This window comes from Nycticebus coucang, chromosome 18, assembly GCF_027406575.1.
Source record: "Nycticebus coucang isolate mNycCou1 chromosome 18, mNycCou1.pri, whole genome shotgun sequence".
Classification (NCBI taxonomy): Eukaryota; Metazoa; Chordata; class Mammalia; order Primates; family Lorisidae; genus Nycticebus; species Nycticebus coucang.
Window position 1 is genome coordinate 52,659,108 of NC_069797.1, and position 22,308 is coordinate 52,681,415.

Below are 22,308 nucleotides of genomic sequence, written 5' to 3' on the forward strand. Positions count from 1 at the left end.
GGAGTTCAAGACCAGCCTGAGCCAAAGCGAGATCCCATCTCTACTAAAAACAGAAGGGCCATTGTCACTGGCATGCCTGTAGTCCTAGCTACTCAGGAGGCTGAGGCAAGAGGGTCTCTTGAGCCCAAGACTTTGAGGTTCCTGTGAGCTATAATGGCATGGCACTCTACCCAGAACGACAAAGACTCTGTCTCAAAAGAAAAAAAAAGAAAGAGAGAGGGTGGCGCCTGTGGCTCAGTGGGTAGGGCACCGGCCCCATATACTGAGGGTGGTGGGTTCAAACCCAGCCCCAGCCAAACTGCAACAACAAAAAAATATAGCCAGGCGTTGTGGCAGGCGTCTGTAGTCCCAGCTACTTGGGAGGTTGAGGTGAGAGAATCGCCTAAACCCAGGAGTTGGAGGTTGCTGTGAGCTGTGATGGCATAGCACTCTACTGAGGGTGATAAAGTGAGACTCTGTCTCTAAAAAAAAGAAAGAAAGAAGAGAGAAGGGGGGGGAAAGAATCTGCATCTTTTCCAGGAAAAAGGGCTTCCTGCCTTTAATATTCTAAATACTCTCATCTTGACAGTGAACATGAACACAGTGGGCTATCATAGCTTCGGGATATTAGCCATATCTTCAAACTCCTCAGCTCTAACTATCAGCATCTTTAGGTTTCATGATTCCTCATCTACTCTTTCCTACAGAGAATGGGCTCTCAACACTGATATTAGCATGCCAAGCAATCTGGGCACATATTTCCCACTTCAATTAAAAATTAACCTCTCGGGTGGCACCCGTGGCTCAGTGAGTAGGACACCGGCCCCACATACGGAGGGTGGTGGGTTCAAACCCGGTCCCAGCCAAACTGCAACAAAAAAAAGCCAGGCTTGGCTCGGTGGCACCAGTGGCTCAAGCGGCTAAGGTGCCAGCCACATACACCTGAGCTGGCGGGTTTGAATCCAGCCCGGGCCCGCCAAACAACAATGATAGCTACAACCAAAAAATAGGCAGGAGTCGTGGCGGCCGCCTGTGGTCCCAGCTACTTGGGAGGAGGAGACAGGAGACTCGCTTGAGCCCAGGAGTTGGAGGTTGCTGTGAGCTATGATGCTATGGCACTCTACCCAGGGTGACAGCTTGAGGCTCTGTTTCAAAAAAAAAAAAAAGCCAGGCATTGTGGCCAGTGCCTGTAGTCCCAGCTACTCGGAATGCTGAGGCAAGAGAATCACTTGAGCCCAAGAGCTTGTGGTTGCTGTGAGCTGTGATGCTACGGTACTCTACCGAGGGTGATGAAGTGAGACTCTGTCTCTTAAAAAAAAAAAAAAATTAACCTCTCTTATGCATCTATGTCTTGTGAACATGGTTGGGTCCCCTGGGCTTCCTCAACCTTGGGGCACAAGCCTCTGCCTCCACAACACTGAGGAAAGATAAGACTCTGGTCACAAAACTTCAGTACAGACCTACTCTTTACCCCTTGGTTCTGCATCAGTAGGGCTGCCAAACCTCAATGAAAAGGCAAGACAATCACCCAGTGACTGGAGATACAGCAAAACCAACAAAAATCTGCCTTCTGGAGCATGTGTTCCAAAAGAGGGAGACAACAATAAGTATAATAAGCAAATCCTATAGAATATTCAAGTGATTGAGTGGCTTGGAGAAATATACATCAAACTAAAGAGGATGGAGTGGGGACAATTTTAAATACAGTAGATCTCACTTAGACAGTGACATGTGAACAGACTCAAGGACTTTCTCTATTGTCCAACAAAGTCAAACATTTCCCATACCGTTGTCTCCTGGTAGCAGATAACCTTCCAGATACAGCTCCCCACTTCCCTAGTGAGCCTTGGATAAATTTAAACTAGTGTTGACTCCTGCTGCAGTTCTCAGTGAAGCTCAGCATGCACTTACTCCCAAGCCACTGCTCAATCTTACTCTCTATTTGTCCAGGAGTAACTTATTCATTAGTCTAAGCTGTGAACAGTACTGGGCAATGGTTATCTGTATGACCATTTATGTCCTGGTACATATGATAACAGCCAAGCAACAGGATTAGAACAGGTTAGAACCTGTTTGATAGATTCAACACTTTACCCTCAGGTAGGCAAAGATTCTCATCATTTATAATTACTTATAGCTTGCCCCTTTCCACAAAGAATTTGGAGATGAATATTTAAATCTCAAGCAAAGTGAGATTTCTTGAGATCTCCAAACCTCAACCCAGTATCATGTCTACCTAAATCTACCTTATATCCAGCCAAAACCACTCCATATTTTATTTAGGTTCATTTCCTTGGAAAAGAATTTGTAATCTTCATAATGGAGAAATCTCTCCCCCAAAGCAAACTTTTTATGACCTAGAATTCTTCCTTTTGCAGGCCCACTCTTCATTGATTTTGCCTACCCATCAAACTGTATTAACTAAGTAATAAATCCTCTGCTTTTCATTTTAATTGACCAAAGATAGATATAGCTGCCAATCAGAGCTTCTAATAAAAAAGAAATGACCTGTTCATTATACAATCCCAAAACAAGAAATATGAAGCTTTTAAAGTAAAAGGACTACAGAATTACTAAGGTTGAACACAAAATTCTTAAACTATTTCTAACATCTTGGGGCATCCATTTCCATCTTGACTGATCCCTAAGAGCCTGGAGAATCCATACGGTGAAGGAGAGACTTTCTTCAAGCCTCAGGCTATACAGAAGAGAAACTTGGTTCCAGTGCCAAGCAAAAGAGCCAAAGCCAGACAGGTGTCCAGGCCCCGAGGCCAGTGTATCTCCTCTGGAACACACTGTCCTTCTTTAGGTTTCTAGGTAGATGCAATCAGGGAAAGTGAAATAGAACAAGTCCCCCAAACTCTCCCCTCACCCAGCTCATGCCCACTCTTACCTTGCTCACAGCTCTCTACTGTACCGTACTGAGCCAGGAGGCTGTCCAGTACCTGTGAGTGTGGAAAAGAGAGGAAAGAAACTGAGCATTCAAGAAATGTCGGCAAGTAGCCCCTGGACACCCTGCACTCCAAAGCAGTGGGCAAGGCAGAACCGTAGGTGAGGATAGAACATTATTACTTGTTCAGTTTCCCCTTTCTGAGGTACTAACACTGAGCCAGGAGGCTGTCCAGTACCTGTGAGTTGGAAGAGAGAGGAAAGAAACTCTGAGCATTCAAGAAATGTCAGAAAGTAGCCCCTGAACACCCTGCACTCCAAAACAGTGGGCAAGGCAGAACCGTAGGTGAGGATGGAACATTATTACTTGTTCAGTTTCCCTTTTCTGAGGTACTAACACTGAGGAGTATCTGGAATGTACTGGAGCTGTGTGCATCAAGAGCTTTTGGGAAAGCAGAACTGGGCCACTTGGCCGTCAACTTCTGTCACCACATTTAGCGCTCAAGGAGCACCCTTCCCACCTCCCTAATGCCTCTCACCACTAGGACAGTCCAAAGGTAGACTTCTAGGTTAAGGGTTAGACCCAGTGGGGACATTCTGGCCCCAGACTAGAACTTTCCCCAGTCATTTCTGCCAAGTTGGGCTGATCAAGACTTCCTTTTCCGGCTGCACTACCCCATCCCATTGAGAGTTACCCTCAAACACTTACTTCCCATCGGAGTTGAGGTGGAATATTTCGGATCTGAATTTTCCGGCTCCTGAAATAAAAGAGGGAACAGGGTTAAAGAAAGCTCTGGATGCTTGAGCATCCTGTGACCTTACTGTTTCTAATTCTTGTTCCAGTTTCTTTCTATCTAACTTTTGCTCACCAATTCCATACTCTTAGACTCTAAGAATGATAACCTCTCAGGAACGGAGTAAGGATGCCTCATTTTAGAAACCAAAATCATTATAAGAGCTACCAAAGACAAGTGGTAACATTCAGGTAATGTGAATCCCTAGAACAGGGGTCCTCAAACTATGGCCCGCGGGCCACATGCAGCCCACCGAGGACACAGATCTGGCCCTCCGGGTTTTTTGCCACCACTGCCTGTCCTGCTACAGCGGGCATGTGTGGAATGTGTGCGGCACTCCCCAACTGCCCTCCTCTCTGTCTCCTGACGACTCCTCTCAGTCTCGGGACTAACTGATGCGCACTTGCATCACTTGTTACGACTAGCAGTGACAAATATGGAACCAGACATTGACCATTTTATTAGCCAAAAGCAGGCCTATAGTTCCCATTGAAATACTGGTAAGTTTGTTGATTTAATTTTAGTTGTTCTTCATTTTAAATATTGTATTTGTTCCCTTTTTTTGTTTTTTTAATTCAAAATAAGATATGTGCAGTGTGCACAGGAATTTGTTCATAGTTGTTTTTTTTTTTAACTATAGTCTGGCCCTCCAGCGGTCTGAGGGACAGTGAACTGGCCCCCTGTTTAAAAAGTTTGAGGACCCCTGCCCTAGAAGGTCACAACTGTTGTCTCCCTATTTTTTCACTCATTCCTTTATTCAGCAAGCATGTTACCACCATTCTGTTCCAGGGACTAGAAATACAAACTAAATAAGACATCAGTAGTTATTAACTAATCTAACAACATTTAGTTCATACCTACCTCATGCAGTACTTTGTTTCAGATGCTGGAGACACCGCAATCAACAAAACAGACAAAAATGTGTGGCCTATAAGTGCTCATTATTAGGGGAGATGTTATATGCAAACAAATTATGGCAGTGGTTAAGCCCTTGGCACAAATATGGATTTCAACCTATGTTCCACTTATTAGCGCTGATCTCAAAAGATAATTTAACTTCCTTGAGGCCCCGTTTCCTCCTTTATAAAACAGGGATATTACCTTTTCACAGAGTAGTAGGTGACATTAGGAAATATTTATAAAGCATTTAGCAAAGGGATTAGACTCAGTACTTCAAGTATAGCAACAGATGTATGTGTGATACTAAGGTGGGAGTGATTTTTTTTTTTTTTTTTGTAGAGACAGAGTCTCACTTCATGGCCCTTGGTAGAGTGCCGTGGCATCACACAGCTCACAGCAACCTCCAGCTCCTGGGCTTAAGCGATTCTCTTGCCTCAGCCTCCCGAGTAGCTGGGACTACAGGTGCCCGCCACAGCACCCGGCTATTTTTTTTTTGTTGCAGTTTGGCAGGGGCTGGGTTTGAACCCGCCACCCTCGGCATATGGGGCCGGCGCCCTACTCACTGAGCCACAGGCGCCGCCCTAAGGTGGGAGTGATTAACAGGCACGCACCTCAACATAATGACCACCACTTACTCTCCTCCACAATTAACTACGTGGTACTGTCTTCTTCCCTTTTCTCCATCTTTAAAATTCCTCTTAAAAATATAATTTTCCAGCTCAGCACCCATAGCACAGTGGTTACAGTGCCAGCCACATACACCGGGGCTGGTGGGTTCAAACCAAGCCCAGGCCAGCTAAACAATGACAACTGCAACAACAACAAACAATAGCCAGGAGTTGTGGCAGATCCTTGTAGTACCAGCTACTCGGGAGGCTGAGGCAAAAGAATCATTTAAGCCCAAAAGTATGAGGTTGCTGTGAGCTGTGACATCACAGAACTCTACTGGGGGCGACATAATGAGACTCTCTCTCCCCCCCCAAAAAAAAAAAAAAAGGTAATTTTCCCTGAGGAAAGCTGTCAGGTTCAGGGTTGACTCCCAAGACAATTGTTCAACTCCCAAATCAATGCCTTAATCCCTGGATTTAAGACTTTTATATTGATTTGATGTGTTAGTCAATTGTCATTGATGTTTTTGTATATCCTTGATCACAAACCCTTTCTTTGTTCAAGAAGGTCTGAGAAATTCTATGGCTTGGAGGAAAAGCTAAACCAGAAAGCAAGTAAAGTCCAGTTCTAGCTGTTAACCTGCCCCTGATTAAAGCACATAACATTCAGGCCTCCGTATTCCTACCTGAAAAGCAGTGGGACTTGCGCCAGCTCTGGTCAAGCTGGGGAGAGAGGGCATCAAATCACAAGGGACAAGGGAAAAGGGATGCTAACTCTCTAGCTGTGAACATGTCACCCTCAGCTGTCCCATCTCACTTCATCCCTCAAATGTCTCCAGCTAGCAAGTGGAATCAGCAGGGTCTCTAAGATCCATTCTAGTTTGGTGATGCTGAGTGTGGAGAGTCTTTATCCGCAAAATATGTTAACGAAATCTCTTCCTGGGATGAAATAAGTTGGCAAAATGAGGGTAACTGTTTAAAAGTATTTTTGTGTCTCTCTTCTTTGGTCTGTCCAGGAACTTGACCTAAGGAGGTCAGATTATAGCTGGATGAAATAGGAAAGATCAGAAACAAATCCAGTTCCAGGCCCTCACATTCCCCCAGGCTGCTTTCTTGTGATTCCACTCACTGGCCAAAGAGGGAGCCCCACATCTGCCCTTGTCAGTGCCTTCTCACACAACTCATTTGGTGACCAAATGGACAAAATGAATATGCAAAAAATTCTCACAATGAAAGCTAAAATGCTGGAGAACTGGGGGAATGAAATGATCACACCCACGTTTAACATCCATAACAGGTATCGCCCAGGCCCAGTGGCCCAGAGCGTGGGCGAGGGGGAGGGGAGTGGGGGCTGCCTGCCTGGGAGCTCAAACCAATAAGGACCTACATCAACCCAGTAGCTTAGGAGCCCAGTTTTGAAGAGGGAGCTTTCAAAATGGTCCTTTAGTATAATATGTATAGTATAAGGTCAAAGGTCAATATTGTCCCTCTTACTTCGAACTCCCAGTTTTAGGGCTTTCTTTTCATGGACAGTGTGGAAGGGAGGGAGAAAGGAGTGGCAATGGTGAAATCAAATCTCTGCTGGGATGTTAATCCATATCCTGAAAGCAATGGCAGGCAGATCGTCTGGAATGTCTGGAATGTTCCAGGAGAGGGAGGGGGTTGGAGGGCAGGGCCACCCAACCAATGAAAGAAAAGACATCCTGGCAGCACTCCCCCACCCCCAACCAACAGACTCACCCAGCCCTCCAGGGCACACACCCCACCCTGGGAACTCACTCCTGGCCCCTCCAGGCCTCCTTCTTACAGAGCCCCCAGCCCTGATTAAAATACAACAGGCGGCAGGGAGGCTCAGAGGCCGAAGCTTTGTCTTTTAAGCCCTTGGCCTGGTTTCTATTAAGTATGGTGCTACCTAATTTTTTTCAGGCTCAAAGCACATGGAGCATTGCTGAGAACTGTAACCCGTATTCTAGGTCTTGGTCTCATTCATTCCACTTCTAAGAGTAGCCTCGGTTTGGACTGGGCCTGATTGTCCTGAGGACTTGGAAGAATTGCTAAGAGCACCCTCACTGGTTACTCCTTCACTCTGTGCCTTATTTACCTCCCAAGGAGCTTAAATATGGCTTTTGTTGAGGTCTTAAAAGATAGGATGCCTGCCATGTAGTGACCACTCAATCCATAAACCCCGTCCCTGGCGGCTGCAGGTGTTAAGACCATCATGCAAAGAGTCAGGAAGGGGCTTGATGTAGCACAATGGTTACAGCACCAGCCACATACACCGAGGGTGCTGGGTTCAAACTCGGCCCAGGCCAGCTAAACAACAATGACAACTGCAACAAAATAGTCAGGCATTCTGGCAGGCGCCTGTAGTCCCAGCTACTTGATTGTTTTTTATTTTGCAGTTTTTGGCAGGGGCCAAGTTTGAACCCACCACCTCTGGTATACGGAGCTGGCGCCCACTCACTGAGCCACAGGCACCGCTCAGTCCCAGCTACTTGAGAGGCTGAGGCAAGAGAATCACTTAAACCCAAGAGTTTGAGGTGGCTGTGAGCTTTAACACTACAGCACTCTACAGAGGGCGACATAGTGAGACTGTCTCAATTAAAAAAAAAAAAGTCAGGAAGGGAGGCTGACCATGAGCCACTTAGCAGGATGGTTAAGAGTTGTTAAAATATTTAAAGACTTCTGCACTGGTGGAAAAGCAGTAGAAAGTATCACTGTTGAGAGTCCCCTGACCTCCCCAATTAAAGGGTTATGGTCTGGCCCAACAACTCACTCCAGCCTAGTAAACCAGGGTTAAGCAGTGTCTCTGCACTACAGCACTACAGGTAATGGGGCAATATCCCCTGAGCACTTTCTATATACCTTCAATGCCTAAACCAACACTCATTGTTCAGAAAAGGGAAGAGAACTCCCAGAGTTTATTAACTTCCCTCACCTTCCCCTAGCTGATAAACCTGTTTAATGAAAGAATGAAGCTGCCAGCCCCTGGCAATAATGGCAGTGGGTGCACCAGCCTAATTATGTCCCTAGGGGCCAACATTCTGTGGTTTCAGGTGGCTTCTGCCTGCCCTAATCCTTACAGTAGTTATCAGGCCCCAGGGGGCAGCTCACCAGATACATAACAACTACAGAGAGTATATGTACTCTCTAAAGCTGCCAGGCTAAGCAGAGGGCATGAGGGCCACGGAGACTGAGTGATACCCAGGGGAGCCTGCCATGGTGGCTCAGGCCTGTAATCCTAGCACTTTGGGAGGCCAAGATGGGCAGATTGCTTGAGATCAAGAGTTCGAGACCAGACTGAGCAAGAGCGAGACCTCATCTCTAAAAATAGCCGGGCGTATTGTGGCGGGCGCCTATAGTACCAGCTACTTGGGAGGCTGAGACCAGGGAATCACTTGAGCCCAGGAGTTTGAGGTTGCTGTGAGCTATGATGCCACAGGACTCTACCCAGGGCAACAGAGTGAGACTCTTGTCTCAAAAAAGAAAGAAAGAAAACCCAAGGGAGATTCAGGAGAGAGCAGTGGGAGAAAGCATCCTTGCAACAGCCTAAGGGGTTTAGTAGGACGTAAGAAGGAAGCACAGACAAAGCACTAGGCCTGGGACAAGACTGGGGACTGTCACTGGGCTGGAAGTTCTGTCATCCTTTTATACTCAAGAGTTCAGAGAAGTGTCACTGACCAGGACGGCAGGGGAAGGAAACAGGTCACAATAGGGAGGAGTCTAACTTACACTTTAAAGGAAGGCACTCAGGGAACTTGCAAGGAGTGCTTACCAGAAGCCAGGCTCTGAAATTTATCATCTCATATAATCCCCCCATACCATACACATGAAGGTGGCATCAAGGCTGTTTTAAACACCAGAGCCCTAAGATGGGGAGGTTGCACCACTAACTACTAATAGTAGGAGCCAGTATTTGAACCCAAAGCCTGTCTGATCTTGGACTCGTTGCAGTACACTGACCCTGCACTGCTTGAAGGTATCCTTTGATGGCATGAAGGAACAAAAAGCCCGAGCCAAAATACATCTGTGTTAGGCTGGAGGACCAAACAAAAATGATAAAGAGTTCACAGAACATGGTACGCAATGGGCCTGCCACATGGATGTTGGTGTCAAATAAGTCAAAACATCTCACCCGGGGCAGCGCCTGTGGCTCAAGGAGTAGGGCGCTGGTCCCATATGCCGGAGGTGGCGGGTTCAAACCCAGCCCCGGGCAAAAACCACAAAAGAAAAAAAAAAAATTAAAACATCTCACCTATAATTCTCTAAGCTATTTTTCTTTTTTTTTTTTTGAGACAAAGTCTCGCTTTGTTGCCCCTGGTAGAGTGTCATGGCATCACAGCTCACAGCAACCTCAAATTCCTGGGCTTAAGCAATTCTCTTGCCTCAGCCTCCCAAGTAGCTGAGACTACAGGCGCCTGCCACAACACCTGGCTTTTTTTTTTTTAAGAGATGAGGTCTTGCTCTGGCTCAGGCTGATCTTGAACTCTTGAGCTCAGGCAGTCCACCCACCTTGACCTCCAGAGTGCTAGGATTACAGGCGTGAGCCACCACACCCGGCCAATTTTCTAAACTATTAACTTGGTCTTCCAGCTGCATATTTCTATAGTTAGTTGAAAAGTAACCCTATGCCCTACTGAACACTAACTAGATATTTAATGACAAAGACATCATTATTGCTCATCTTTTAAAATCATATCATGTGGCGTGGATGCGGAGAGAGGGAACACATCTACACTGCTGGTGGGAATGCAAACTATTACGACCTTTTTGGAAAGAAGTTTGGAAAACACTCAAGGAGCTAAAAGTAGACCTATCATTTGATCCTGCAATTCCTCTACTAGGTATAAACCCAGATGATCAAAAATCATTTTACGACAAAGACATTTGCACCAGCATGTTTTATTGCAGCCCAATTCCTAATTTGGAAGACTTGGAGACAGCCCAGGTGCCCACGGATCCATGAATGGATTAACAAATGGTGGTATATGGGGCGGCGCCTGTGGCTCAGTTGGTAAGGCACCGGCCCCATATAACAAGGGTGGCGGGTTCAAACCCAGCCCCGGCCAAACTGCAACCAAAAAATAGCCAGGCGTTGTGGCGGGCGCCTGTAGTCCCAGCTACTCGGGAGGCTGAGGCAAGAGAATCGCTTAAGCCCAGGAGTTGGAGGTTGCTGTGAGCTGTGTGAGGCCACGGCATTCTACCGGGGGCCATAAAGTGGAAAAAAAAAAAAAATGGTGGTATATGTACACCATGGAATACTATGCAGCCATTAAAAAAGATGGAGACGTGGCATCTTTTTTTTTTTTTTTTAAGAGACAGAGTCTCAACTTTGTTGCCTTCAGTAGAGTGCTGTGGCGTCACAGCTCACAGCAACCTCTAGCTCTTGGGCTTAGTCGATTCTCTTGCCCCAGCCTCCTGAGTAGCTGAGACTACAGGCACCTGCCACAACACCCGGCTAACTTTACATCTTTTATGTTTACCTGGATGGAGGTGAACATACTCTTATTGGTAAACTGTCTAAAGAATGGGAAAAAAGTATACAATGTTCTCAACACTACTATGAAGTCAATATATAATCGCCTACACATTCTTACTAATGGTAAAACATAACTATAGTCCAGAAAGTAGACGGGAAGAGAGAGGGAAGGGGGAGGCGTGAGGAGGGAGGGTATTTGGGGGGACCTCACTTAACGTGCATGATGCAATGGTACATTTCAAAACTATTAAGAGTATAATTGTGATGGATGTGCTAAGTCAGTTCAACACAAGCATTTCACATTGTATATCAAAAATCAATACACTGAACCACATAAATGCATCATTGTACACAGTTATGATTCAACAAAAACAAAAATAAATAATATCATGATTTATAAAGGTCTTATTATTTAGAAATATATACTGAAATAGTTAAAAAAAATAAAATAAAATAAAATAACATGTCTAGGATTTGCTTCAAAATAACCGGGGGTGGGGAAAAATGAAAACATATTTGATGAGCTGGTAACTGTTAAAGCTAAGTGATAGGGGGTACACAGTTGGGTTTCTTACATTGTCCTCTCTATTTCTATGTTTATATTTCTTTTCATAATAAAAAGGTAAAAATAAAGTCTATGTTTGGTGGCTCATGCCTATAATCCTAGCACTTTGGAAGGTTCGAGGCACGTGGATCACCTGAGCTTAGGAGTTCAAGACCAGCCTAAGCAAGATCAAGGTCCCATCTCTAAAACCTAGCTAGACATTGTGGCGGGGGCCTGTAGTCCCAGCTACTTGGGAGGCTGAGACAAGAGGATTGCTTGAGCCCAAGAATTTGAGATTGCTGGGAGCTATAAGGCCACAGCACTCTACCAAGACTCTGTCTCAAAAAAAAAAAAAAGGTAAAAACAAAACACAGATACACATAATTCTAGCTTATCTAGCTCTGAAGTAAAAAGACAAGTTTATTTCTGTTTTTAATTAACAGAAATAAACGGAGACAAATCTAAACTAACATTTTGCCACTAGTATCTTATTAGCAAGAATCTGTAACCTGGCAAGGTACTAACTAGGGGCTAAGAGATGTGAGCCTGGGGTCCAGAGGAGGAACAGAGACACTGACTAGGACCCTGTCAGAATGAGGCCTCCCGGGAAGGCAAAGTGCATACAAGAAACCGCCCCCGGGGGCGGCGCCTGTGGCTCAGTCGGTAAGGCGCTGGCCCCATATACCGAGGGTGGTGGGTTCAAACCCGGCCCGGCTGAACTGCAACCAAAAAATAGCTGGGTGTTGTGGCGGGCGCCTGTAGTCCCAGCTACTCGGGAGGCTGAGGCAAGAGAATCACTTAAGCCCAGGAGTTGGAGGTTGCTGTGAGCCGTGTGACGCCGCGGCACTCTACCGAGGGCCATAAAGTGAGACTCTGTCTCTACAAAAAGAAAAAGAAACAGCCCCCGGGAATGGGACCTTTCTAATCCTCTGCAAAACTGCTCCTTCTTTCCACTTCAATCTCGTTGATGGCCTCACCCCTCCGGAGTGAGGAGTTCCTTTAAACCAGTGTGGGACAAGCCAGTTGAAGGCAGGAAGGAGGGTGAGAAAGACAGCAGCAGGTTTCGGAATCTTGTTAAGCTTGAGGCCCCAACTGCCCCCACCCTTGGGGCCCCTGGCATGAGTCAAGCTTTCATCTCTGGCAGAGAAGTAGGATTAAACTGGGATCTTCCGATTAGATCCTTCACCTCCACCCCTCCCCCACACCAAGCTTCTGGCTCCCTGTGTGGTCCTGGGCAAGTCACAGCCCTCAACTTCCTGAGCCTCAGTTTCTCACATCTGGGAAACAAGGAGTAGGATTAGTCATCTTACAGGGTCTTGTGTCCTCAGACAGGGATCAACCCTTTCTACCCATACGGAAACACTTTCTTAGAGTGACTTCTCCGCACCTTGAAGTCTAAATAATTGGTCTTTAGTCTTTTTTTTTTTTTTAGAAGGTTCCCATTGGAATTGTGATGAAAAGCAAGAAAACACCACCAGAAAAAGGCAAACAATTTGCACACAATTTTAAGGTTTCAGAGGTTAATAATCAAGACTTTGGAATCCATCCATAGCTCCATACTCCCTACCCCTGAGCCTCCAACTACCCTTTTAACTTCATCCCAACGATGGCCACCTCGTAAGTCAAGCTTGAAGGCACCTCAAAATGTGGGGAAGAAACTAGCTCAAGTCCATTAGACAACAAAGCCCGACTGGGGACAACTTGGATGCTGGAAAAGTGAGCATCAAAGATGTTTAAGCACACAGAAAAGGAACATACTAACTTCCCGTGTAACAGGTATTAACTTCTAGTCAGTGGGCAAAAACCTGGCTCCTCTGACTTTCCTCCCAGTTTCTGGAGAGAATCCAACTGCTTGGCCATTTATTCCACAAATGTTATCTTGGCAGCTACTATGTGCTGGGCCTGCAACATCCACATAGGAGCCACTAACCACATGTGGCTGGCTCAGCACTGGCAATGTGGCTAGGAAAACTGAGGGATCCGAATTTTCAATTTTATTTAATTCTAAGTGTTTATAGAATTTAACATTTTTCCAGCTGTAAACTTTATGAAGTTTAAATACTGTTATTTAATGAAGTATTTCTTATTGAAACTTAGCATCTGAATGAATTTTGGAATGGATTCAGTGTAAAATACAACACAACCTGGGTTCCTAAGACTTTAAGACCCCAAAAGACAAAATGTCTCATTAATAATTATTTAGATTGATTGAATGTCCAAATGAGCATTTTTAATATATTAAGTTAAACATATCCTTTAAACTAACTTCACCTATTTCTTTTTTAATGTGACTATTAAAAAATTAAAACTAGGGCCAGGCAAGGTGGCTTACACTTGGAATCCTAGCCTCTGGGAGGCCGAGGTGGGCAGATTGTTTGAACTCAGCAAGTTTGAGACCAGCCTGAACAAAAGCAAGACCCAGTCTCTACTAGAAATAGAAAAACTAAAGCAGAAAATCACTTGAGGCTCAGTGCCTTTGGCTCAAGTGGCTAAGGCGCCAGCCAAATAACCTGACCTGGCAGGTTCAAATCCAGCCCGGGCCCACCAAACAACAATGACAGCTGCAACCAAAAAAAAAAATAGCTGGGAATTGTGGCGGGCGCCTGTAGTCCCAGCTACTTGGGAGGTGAAGGCAGGAGACTCGCTTAAGCCCAGGAGTTTGAAGTTGCTGTTAGCTGTGATGCCATAGCACTCTACCCAGGGTGACCAACTTGAGGCTCTGTCTCAAAAAAGAAGATCACTTGAGCCAGAGATTTTGAGGTTGTTGTGAGCTATGATGACACCATGGCACTCTATCCAGGGTGACAGAGTGAGAATGTCTCAAAAAAAAAAGAAAGAGAGAGAGAGAAAAGAAGAAAGAAAGAAAACTAAAACTAATGGGTAGATTTCTATCAGAGTTGAGCGTTGAGTGACTTCATGTGACAGACAGCACAACTCTTCCCCTCCCACAATCTACAGTCCAGAGGGGACCCGGTTTGGTTTCCTTTAAGGCAAAAGAAGAAAATGAAGAAGGGTAACTGGAGAGGAGAGGAATGTCCACTGGACCCCTTCAAAATTGGGTGATTCTGTGATTCTCCGGCAAGAGGGTCAGTCCCATGTGGCTGACACTGGAGCAGAAGCTCCCTCCCAAAACTGGCCTCCTTCCCAGCTGTTCCTCTCAGCCAGAAGTTGCCCTAGAGTGCCACTTCTGCCTTTTCTCTTCACCCCACCTCCTCATCCCTACAGGGTGGAGAGATGGTAAAAAAAAAAAAAATTGTCTAGGAAAACTTCTGAAGGGGGCGGACCTGGCACGCTTCAGGCATGGCAGTAGCTGAGAAAGGGGGCGGGGCCGGGGAGGGGAGGAGAAGCTGGCCCCATGCCCAGGGCTCTGTGCCAGGCTGATCCAGAGGCAGGGCAGCCAGACAGGCAGGCAGGCAGGCAGGAGGACGGGCAGACCATCAGGTGGCAGGCAGGCAGGGGTAGGGGCCAGAAAACATTGACCTACTGGGAAGTGTGGGACCAGGCAGAGCAGGTGCCCCTACTAAGAAGAGAGTCAGTGGGAGAAAAGGGGTTGAGGAGGGTCTGGAAGGCCAAGACACCACTGGAATGTATCTATGACCCCATGCACAAGGTCTTTTAAATTTATATGGCACAAAAGCACATGTACACACACACACCCTAAACCCATCACCAAGAAGCTCTCGTTGAAGAAAATCAGATTCACATTGAGGCAGAAAGGAGGGGGGTAAGCCCCTCAAGCCTGAGAGTATCATCCTTAATAGTCACTCTCGGGCGGCGCCTGTGGCTCAGTGAGTAGGGCGCCGGTCCCATATGCCGGAGGTGGCGGGTTCAAACCCAGCCCCGGCCAAAAAAAAAAAAAAAATAGTCACTCTCACTTCATAGATGGAGAAACTGAGGCTCAGGGAAGGGAAAAGACTTGGCAACTTGGAGGTAGGACCAGAACTCAAGCTCTCCTCCTAGTCCAGTTTGTGCTCATTTTACCAAATTATGCTGCTTTCACTCTGAAGAGAAGTGTGAATACAACAGAAGCTTGTATGGCCCCAATATAAGTAGCAGGAAAAGTGCCCATATTCTGTATGGCTAAGTGCGTGCCAAATGGCTTTCACTGCATGCGGCTCTAATTTGGGCACAGGATTGAACTTGTAGAAAAGCTAACTACCCTATAACACGGCTGGATGGCTGTCAGAGATTGTTAGCAGGGTAAAAGGGGAGTCACAAAAAATTCTCATCTTGCAAAATGTTATCTAGGTCTAGAAGTAGGCAAAGAACCAAAGGTGTGGAAGGTGCGATCTGGTGGTACAAGACAAAACTTTGCTCAATTCACATGTTTGGGAAATAAATGTTTTAAGTAGCAAACCCACAGGTTTCTTCTTGTCCATCTGGCCAGCACCAGGAGGCCAAAAAAGAAGCACTGGGACAACCTAGATCTTCCCAGACAAATTCCAAGTCTGCCAAATTCCAACTGCTACCCTCTCCTTGCACCTAGATCTCTGCCTAGAGTAGGGGGAGAGACAGAGAAACTAGCAAGAACTAGCAGAATAAACCTAAAGTGTGGGGACAAACGGGAACCAGGTGACCCAATGTGAGCAATGCAGCTGAGCTCACATCTCTGGCTGGAGGCAGAGATGGGGGTGGGGGGTGTGGCCTAGAGAAATAACCCTCAGGGACATTGCTCACCAACCCTCTTGGGCTGGTAGTGGGAGAGTTTCTGGGATCTTCTCGGGGTAGGGAAGGTTAATAAGCTCTGACAGAGGAAAAGGTGAAGGGAGGGTGGAAAGAACATCTCAGGCCCAGCCTGGCCTCACGGAAGATGCTGGTTTAGCTCCGCCCCCTCCCCCATATGTGAGCATACCTCCTGCATTCTGGGCCAGAGACCTGGCTGAGGATGGAACACCCCATCCTCAGGGATGCCTGGGAAACAGAGAGACGGGGCTATCCTCAGAGGAAGACAGCTCCTCAAAACAAGGATTTTGCGGTGGAAATTTCAGAAGTAAGGAAAGGAAATTGGAATAGCTTCAAAAGAAATCATTCTTCTGCAACTTGCAACACTGCGCTGAGAAAAAGACCCTATGAGAAACATAGCAGGGCCAGGCACGGTGGCTCACGCCTGTAATCCTAGCACTCTGGGAAGCCAAGGCGGGTGGACTGAGCTCACAGGTTTGAGACTAGCCTGAGCTAGAGCAACCTCATCTCTAAAAATAACCGGCTTTGTAGAGGGTGTCTGTAGTCCCAGTTATTCAGAAGGCAAAGGCAAGAGAATTGCTTGAGCCCAGGAGTTTGAGGTTGCTGTGAGCTATGATGCCACGCACTCTACCAAGGGTGACAAAGCGAGACTCTGTCTCAAAAAAAAAATAAATAAATAAAGGAAACATAGCGGTTCTTGGAATCCTTAGTGATCCCTGTGTAAGGATGAAAATATATCTGGATATATGTACTTTTTTAAAACTTAAATCTCTCTTATTAGTCTAGACACAACCTCTGGTTGTGTCCCTGGAGGGATCCAACAAAGACCTGTTGGCGGTCAGAAACGTGAGGAAGCTGGGTGTTTGTTCTTCCTAGTGGGGTAGTTCATCATCTGAACAGCTCTCCGCCGACAGGGATGCTCTTCCTGAAATCCGTCTGGCTTGGGGTAGGGGCAAAACCCCCTCTTTGTAGAGAGGCCTTTCTCCCCAGCCCAGGGATTGCGACCAGGATTGACAGCGCCCTACAAGATGGTTCCACCCATCCATGGGCAGGAAGGTGGAGGTCTCGGGCCTAGTGCACTGGGCCTTGCCCGAGGGGGAGCGGCGGGCGGGGCAGTGTGGCAACTGAGGAGGAGGAGGAGAGGTGCCTGGAAGGGCGGCGGCAGCTGGGGCTGGGGGAGGGGAGAGGCAGCTGAGGCCGAGGCGGCGTCGCCTGCGCCCCACCCGGCGGCCCCTTCCCCAGCCCATCTCACTTCACCCGGGGCCCAGCGCAAAGTCGGGGACAGAAGATGCCCCCCACTCGCCTTGCTGCAGGGCTCGGTACAGCCTAGAATGTTCTGCCTCTTAGTACCCCGACTCGCTCCAAACCTGTCCAGCGGGACCCAAGGGGCCCTTGGCTACCCGCGCTGGGCCCCGAGGGGGAGGGGACCCGCGCCGGGGGCTGCTGGATGGGGGTGGGGACAAGGACTTTGCCCTTTGTCTCTCACCAGAGCCACCGGCCGGCCGAAACCCGACCCCACGGCGAAGCCAGGCAGCCAGAGAGGGGCAAGCTCCCCCTCCGGGGTCCTTTAGTAAATCCAGACCCGACCTCCCTGTGGTCAGGGCCGTGACTGAGGTGGTCCTGTGGGGGAGGGGGCTTCCCGCCAGCACACAGGCCTGCAAGCATTTAAGTGGGAACCGGTTGGGGGTAGGGAGCCAGGGAACCGGCAAAGAGGCTGGAAGTGGGGCCGCAGAAGCTGGAGGGGAGAAAATGGCCCGGGAGGCGGCATTCCTTAGAGACCTCGGCTGGGCTGCATGGGAGGAGGCCAGCAGGGCCGGGGAGGCCTCCCACCAAGAGGGCAGGAACTGAGAGGCCTGGGAGGCACGGAACTCAGGAGCCTTCGGGGGGCCTGAAGATAAAAGAACCCTCTCCTCTCCTCTCCTTCCCTCTCGGGGCAGGTCCCCAACACCTCTGTGAGACTCTACAGCAGAGTTACCATACAAGATCCATACTCGCCCCCATACAGAGCAGGGCATTTGTTTGGGAGGGGAATGACCTGTCAGCCCTTTGGGGGTGTCATCACTTAATGATCTTATTTTTTTTTTTTAATTAAGTTTCTTTATTTTTGTATTTTTGTTGTTGTTGTTGCAGTTTGGCCAGGGCTGGGCTTGAATTCACCACCTTCGGGTATATGGGGCTGGCACCCCACTCTCTGAGCCACAGGCACCACCCACTTAATGATCTTATTAATAACACCTTTCCATAGCACTTTAGAGTTTACAAAGTACTTCTTTATACCCACACTCTTCTATGAACACAAGAGACTTAACTGAGCCTCTCAACAACCAAGAGAGGCTGGGAATATTATTATTTCCATTCTGCTATCAAAAAACAGACTCAGAGAGATCAAGTGACTACCCTAAGGTGACATTAGCCAGCAAATTGTGACTACATCGTGCATGTGTTTGCTATGAAAAAAAGGTAAATGGGTTCTTCTTGGTCCTTAGAAACTAACATGTATAAACCATGAATTATGATTCTGTAGGCATGTAACAAAGGTCAACTCTTTGTCCCTTCCTGCAGGGAGGAGGAAGAAGGGAGGGAAGGGAAAGCATCTCAATCTCAGCCCTTCCCCCAAGCTCCCATTTTCCTCTGGGTTGAACCCAAACAAAAGGGGGTAGGGGGAACCAGCCAAAAGCTCCATCAAGCCCTGGTGCCTTCCAGAAGTGTCAAAGGATGGAGGCTCTTAGAATTCAAAATACTTATCCAGCTATGTCATGAGGTTTAGGGAGATGGAGTTTCAGGTGAGGAAACAGATGCCTAGAAAAGTGATCTCAGATCCCACAGCTTACACATCTGGGAAAGGCTGAGGCAGACACCTAAATTCAAACCCCAGCTCAGGGGCTCGGTGTGGGGGCTCACGCCTGTAATCCCAGCACTTCAGAGGCCAAGGCGGGTGGATTCCCTGAGCTCATGGGTTAGAGACCAGACTGAGCCAAAGCAAAACCTCATCTCTAAAAACAGTTGGGCGTTGTGGTGGGCCCCTGTAGTCCCAGCTACTTGGAGGCTGAGTCAAGAGAATCGCTTGAGCGGAAGAGTTTGAGGTTGCTGAGAGCTAAGACGCAACAGCACTCTACCAAAGGTGACCAAGTGAGACTCTGTCTCCCCCCAAAAAATTAAAAGGGCCGTGCCTGTGGCTCAGTGAGTGGAGCGCCGGCCCCATATACGGAGGGTGATGGCCAGCTAAAACAGCAGTGGCAACTGCAACAAAATAGCCGGGCATTGTGGCAGGCGCCTGTAGTCCCAAGTACTTGGGCAAGAGAATAGTTTGAGCCCAAGAGTTTGAGGTTGCTGTGAGCTAAGACGCCACAGCACTCTACCAAGGGTGACCAAGTGAGACTCTGTCTCCAAAAAAATAAGATAAAAAGGGGGGTCCCCATGGCTCAGGGAGTACGCCGCCGGTCCTATATACTGAGGGTGGTGGGTTCGGTCCCAGCCAAACTGCAACAACAAATAAAAAATAGGCAGCGCCTATGGCTCAGTGGGTAGGGTGCTGGCCCCATATACCGAGGGTGACGGGTTAGAACATGGCCCCGGCCAGCTAAACCAACAGTGGCAACTGCAACAAAAATAACCCGGCGTTGTGGCAGGCGCCTGTAGTCCCAGGTACTTGGGAGGCTGAGGCAAGAGAACCGCCCTCGCCCAAGAGCTGGAGGTTGCTGTGAGCTGTGATGTCACAACACTCTACCAAGGGCAATAAAGTGAGATCTGTCTCTAATTTAAAAACAAAAAACAAAAAAACCCACCCAGGCTTTTCCTCCTGTTCCCTCAGCTCCCTCACTGTGGGTTCTTTTATTCTGACAAAAAACACTCATTTCCCATCTTAGCTTACCAGACAAAAGCACTGATCTCAATTTTCTTCAACCACTCAAGATGGTCTGCAAATGGCAGAGGAAAATACAATGCAAAGCAGGTATGAAAGGCCTGGGGAAGAAGGAGGCTCGGTGCGGGGAGAAATTTGTGTCAGGCATGTTTTTACTAGCTAAGCTTTTCTACCCCCTAAAAAAGCTCAAGAAAAATTCAACTTCTCTGAGTGCTACAGGATCACCTGTTCCCATGTTCTAAGAGTTTAAGTAAGACCTTGGCTGAATTCTTTTAATCACTCAGAGCCTCAGTTTCTTCTGTAGAATGAAAAGTAATAATATCTTTGGGGTTCTTACTAGGATTCAGTGAAGTAACAGTAGATACTTAATATAATACTGAGAAGATACTTAAAAAATGCTCCTATATAGCCGGGCGTTGTGGCGGGTGCCTGTAGTCCCAGCTACTCGGGAGGCTGAGGCAAGAGAATCGCCTAAGCCCAGGAGTTGGAGGTTGCTGTGAGCTGTGTGAGGCCACGGCACTCTACCGAGGGCCATAGGATGAGACTCTACAAAAAAAAAAACAAAAAAAAAACGCTCCTATAATTATAGAAGGAGCTTGTCTTTTGACCCTTATCACCTTGCACAGTGCTCAGGAACAAAGAAGGGAAATAAACAGGGACAACCACCAGGCCTACCTTAGACCCTCCTTTCTATGCTTCTGGGTGGATGCTGCCTTCCCTCTTCTAAATGAACTGTCTGCCCCAAAACAGCTCCCTGTCTACAAGGCTTTTAGCACCAAGCTCTTCCTAAGTTGCTGAGGTTGTGGGCCTCCCATTTTTGTGCATGAACTCCTGGCCTAAGTTGTCTTTTGGCTTTTCCTAGAACTAAAGTGAAAGATTTAATTAGCAGGGCATGATGGCCTATGCTTATAGTCCCAGCTACTTGGGAGACTGAGGCAGGAGGATAACTTGAGGGTAGGAGTTAGAAGATGCAGTGACCTGGGCTGACACCACTGCACACTAGCCCTGGGCAAGAGAGCATGAGCACAAATAAATAGAAGCTTCTCCTGGACCTAAAATCCCTGCTACAGAGCAGTCATGTTGTACCTCCCCTCTTTTAGGAGACTCCTTCTCAACCCCTATGTTTCCTTTTCCCATCCTGAAAAGAAGACCCAATAATACCAGGGCAGTGCCTATGGCTCAGTGAGTAGGGCATCGGCCCCATATACCAAGGGTGACAGGTTCGAACCCGGCTCCGGCCAAACTGCAACAGAAAAATAGCCGGGCGTTGTGGCAGGCGCCCGTAGTCCCAGCTACTCGGGAGACTGAGGCAGGAGAATCGCCTAAGCCCAGGCGCTGGAGGTTGCTGTATACTGTGACACCACAGCACTCTACCGAGGGTGGCAAAGTGAGACTGTCTCTAACAAAAAAAAATACTAAATAAACCACCCCCCCGGACAAATAATCAATATTTTATTCAGGAGAAGGATCAGGCAAAGGCTCCCATTTTCTTTAGGATGAAGAGGTAACCACCATGTATGAAAAAACAAAACTGGCAATCATTTTTAATGGCCCTATTTTTGAATCCTAGCACTACTGGTCATTGAAAATGGCCATGGAGGGCGGCGTCTGTGGCTCAGTGAGTAGGGTGGCGGGTTCAAACCCGGCCCCGGCCAAACTGCAACAAAAAAATAGCTAGGCGTTGTGGCGGGCGCCTGTAGTCCCAGCTGCTCAGGAGGCTGAAGCAAGAGAATCGTGTAAGCCCAAGAGTTAGAGGTTGCTGTGAGCCGTGTGACGCCACGGCACTCTACCTCAGGGCAGTACAGTGAGACTCTCTCTCAATAAAAAAAAAAAAAGAAAATGGCCATGGAAAGGGAAAATTGGGAATTATTACTAAGTGGGTACATAGTTTGAGTTTTGCAAGATGAAGTCTAAAGATAGATGGAGGTGATGGTTGCATAACAGTGTTGAATGTAGTTACTATCATTTAACAGTATACTTAAAAATGGTTAAAGATGGCTCAGCACCAGTAGCACAGTGATTACAGTACCAGCACATACACCAGAAGCTGGCAGGTTTGAATCCAGCCCAGCTAGCTAAAACAACGACACCTGCAACACAAAATAGCCAGGCGTTGTGGCAGGCGCCTCCCAGCTATGGGAGGCTGAGGCAAGAGAATCGCTTAAGCCCAAGACTTGGAGGTTGCTATGAGCTGTAATGCCACAGCACTCGATCAAGGGCTACATAGTGAAACTCTGTCTCAAAAAAAAAAAAAGTGGTTAAGATGCTGAATTTTACCTTTTGTGAATTTTTTTTTTTTTTTTTTGTAGTGACAGAGTCTCACTTTATGGCCCTCTGTAGAGTGCTATGGCCTCACACAGCTCACAGCAACCTCCAACCTGGGCTTAAGCGATTCTCTTGCCTCAGCCTCCCAAGTAGCTGGGACTACAGGCGCCCGCCACAACGCCCGGCTATTTTTTGGTTGCAATTTGGCAGGGGCCGGGTTTGAACCCGCCACCCTTGGTATATGGGGCCGGCACCTTACCGACTGAGCCACAGGCGCTGCCCCTACCTTTTGTGAATTTTATAAT

The 22,308-nt window shown here is 47.4% G+C and overlaps 1 protein-coding gene across 1 annotated transcript in view; it reads right to left on the bottom strand.

The window, feature by feature from the left end:
- The window catches only part of IGF2BP1 (insulin like growth factor 2 mRNA binding protein 1), a 51,488-nt gene that overhangs the window by 16,919 nt on the left and 12,261 nt on the right, over positions 1-22,308 (bottom strand). The window contains exons 3-4 of the mRNA XM_053569009.1: positions 3,578-3,626; positions 2,873-2,924 (exon numbers count right to left, since the gene is read on the bottom strand). Coding sequence (XP_053424984.1) covers positions 2,873-2,924; positions 3,578-3,626 — 101 coding nt within the window. The remainder of the gene's footprint in view (positions 1-2,872; positions 2,925-3,577; positions 3,627-22,308) is intronic.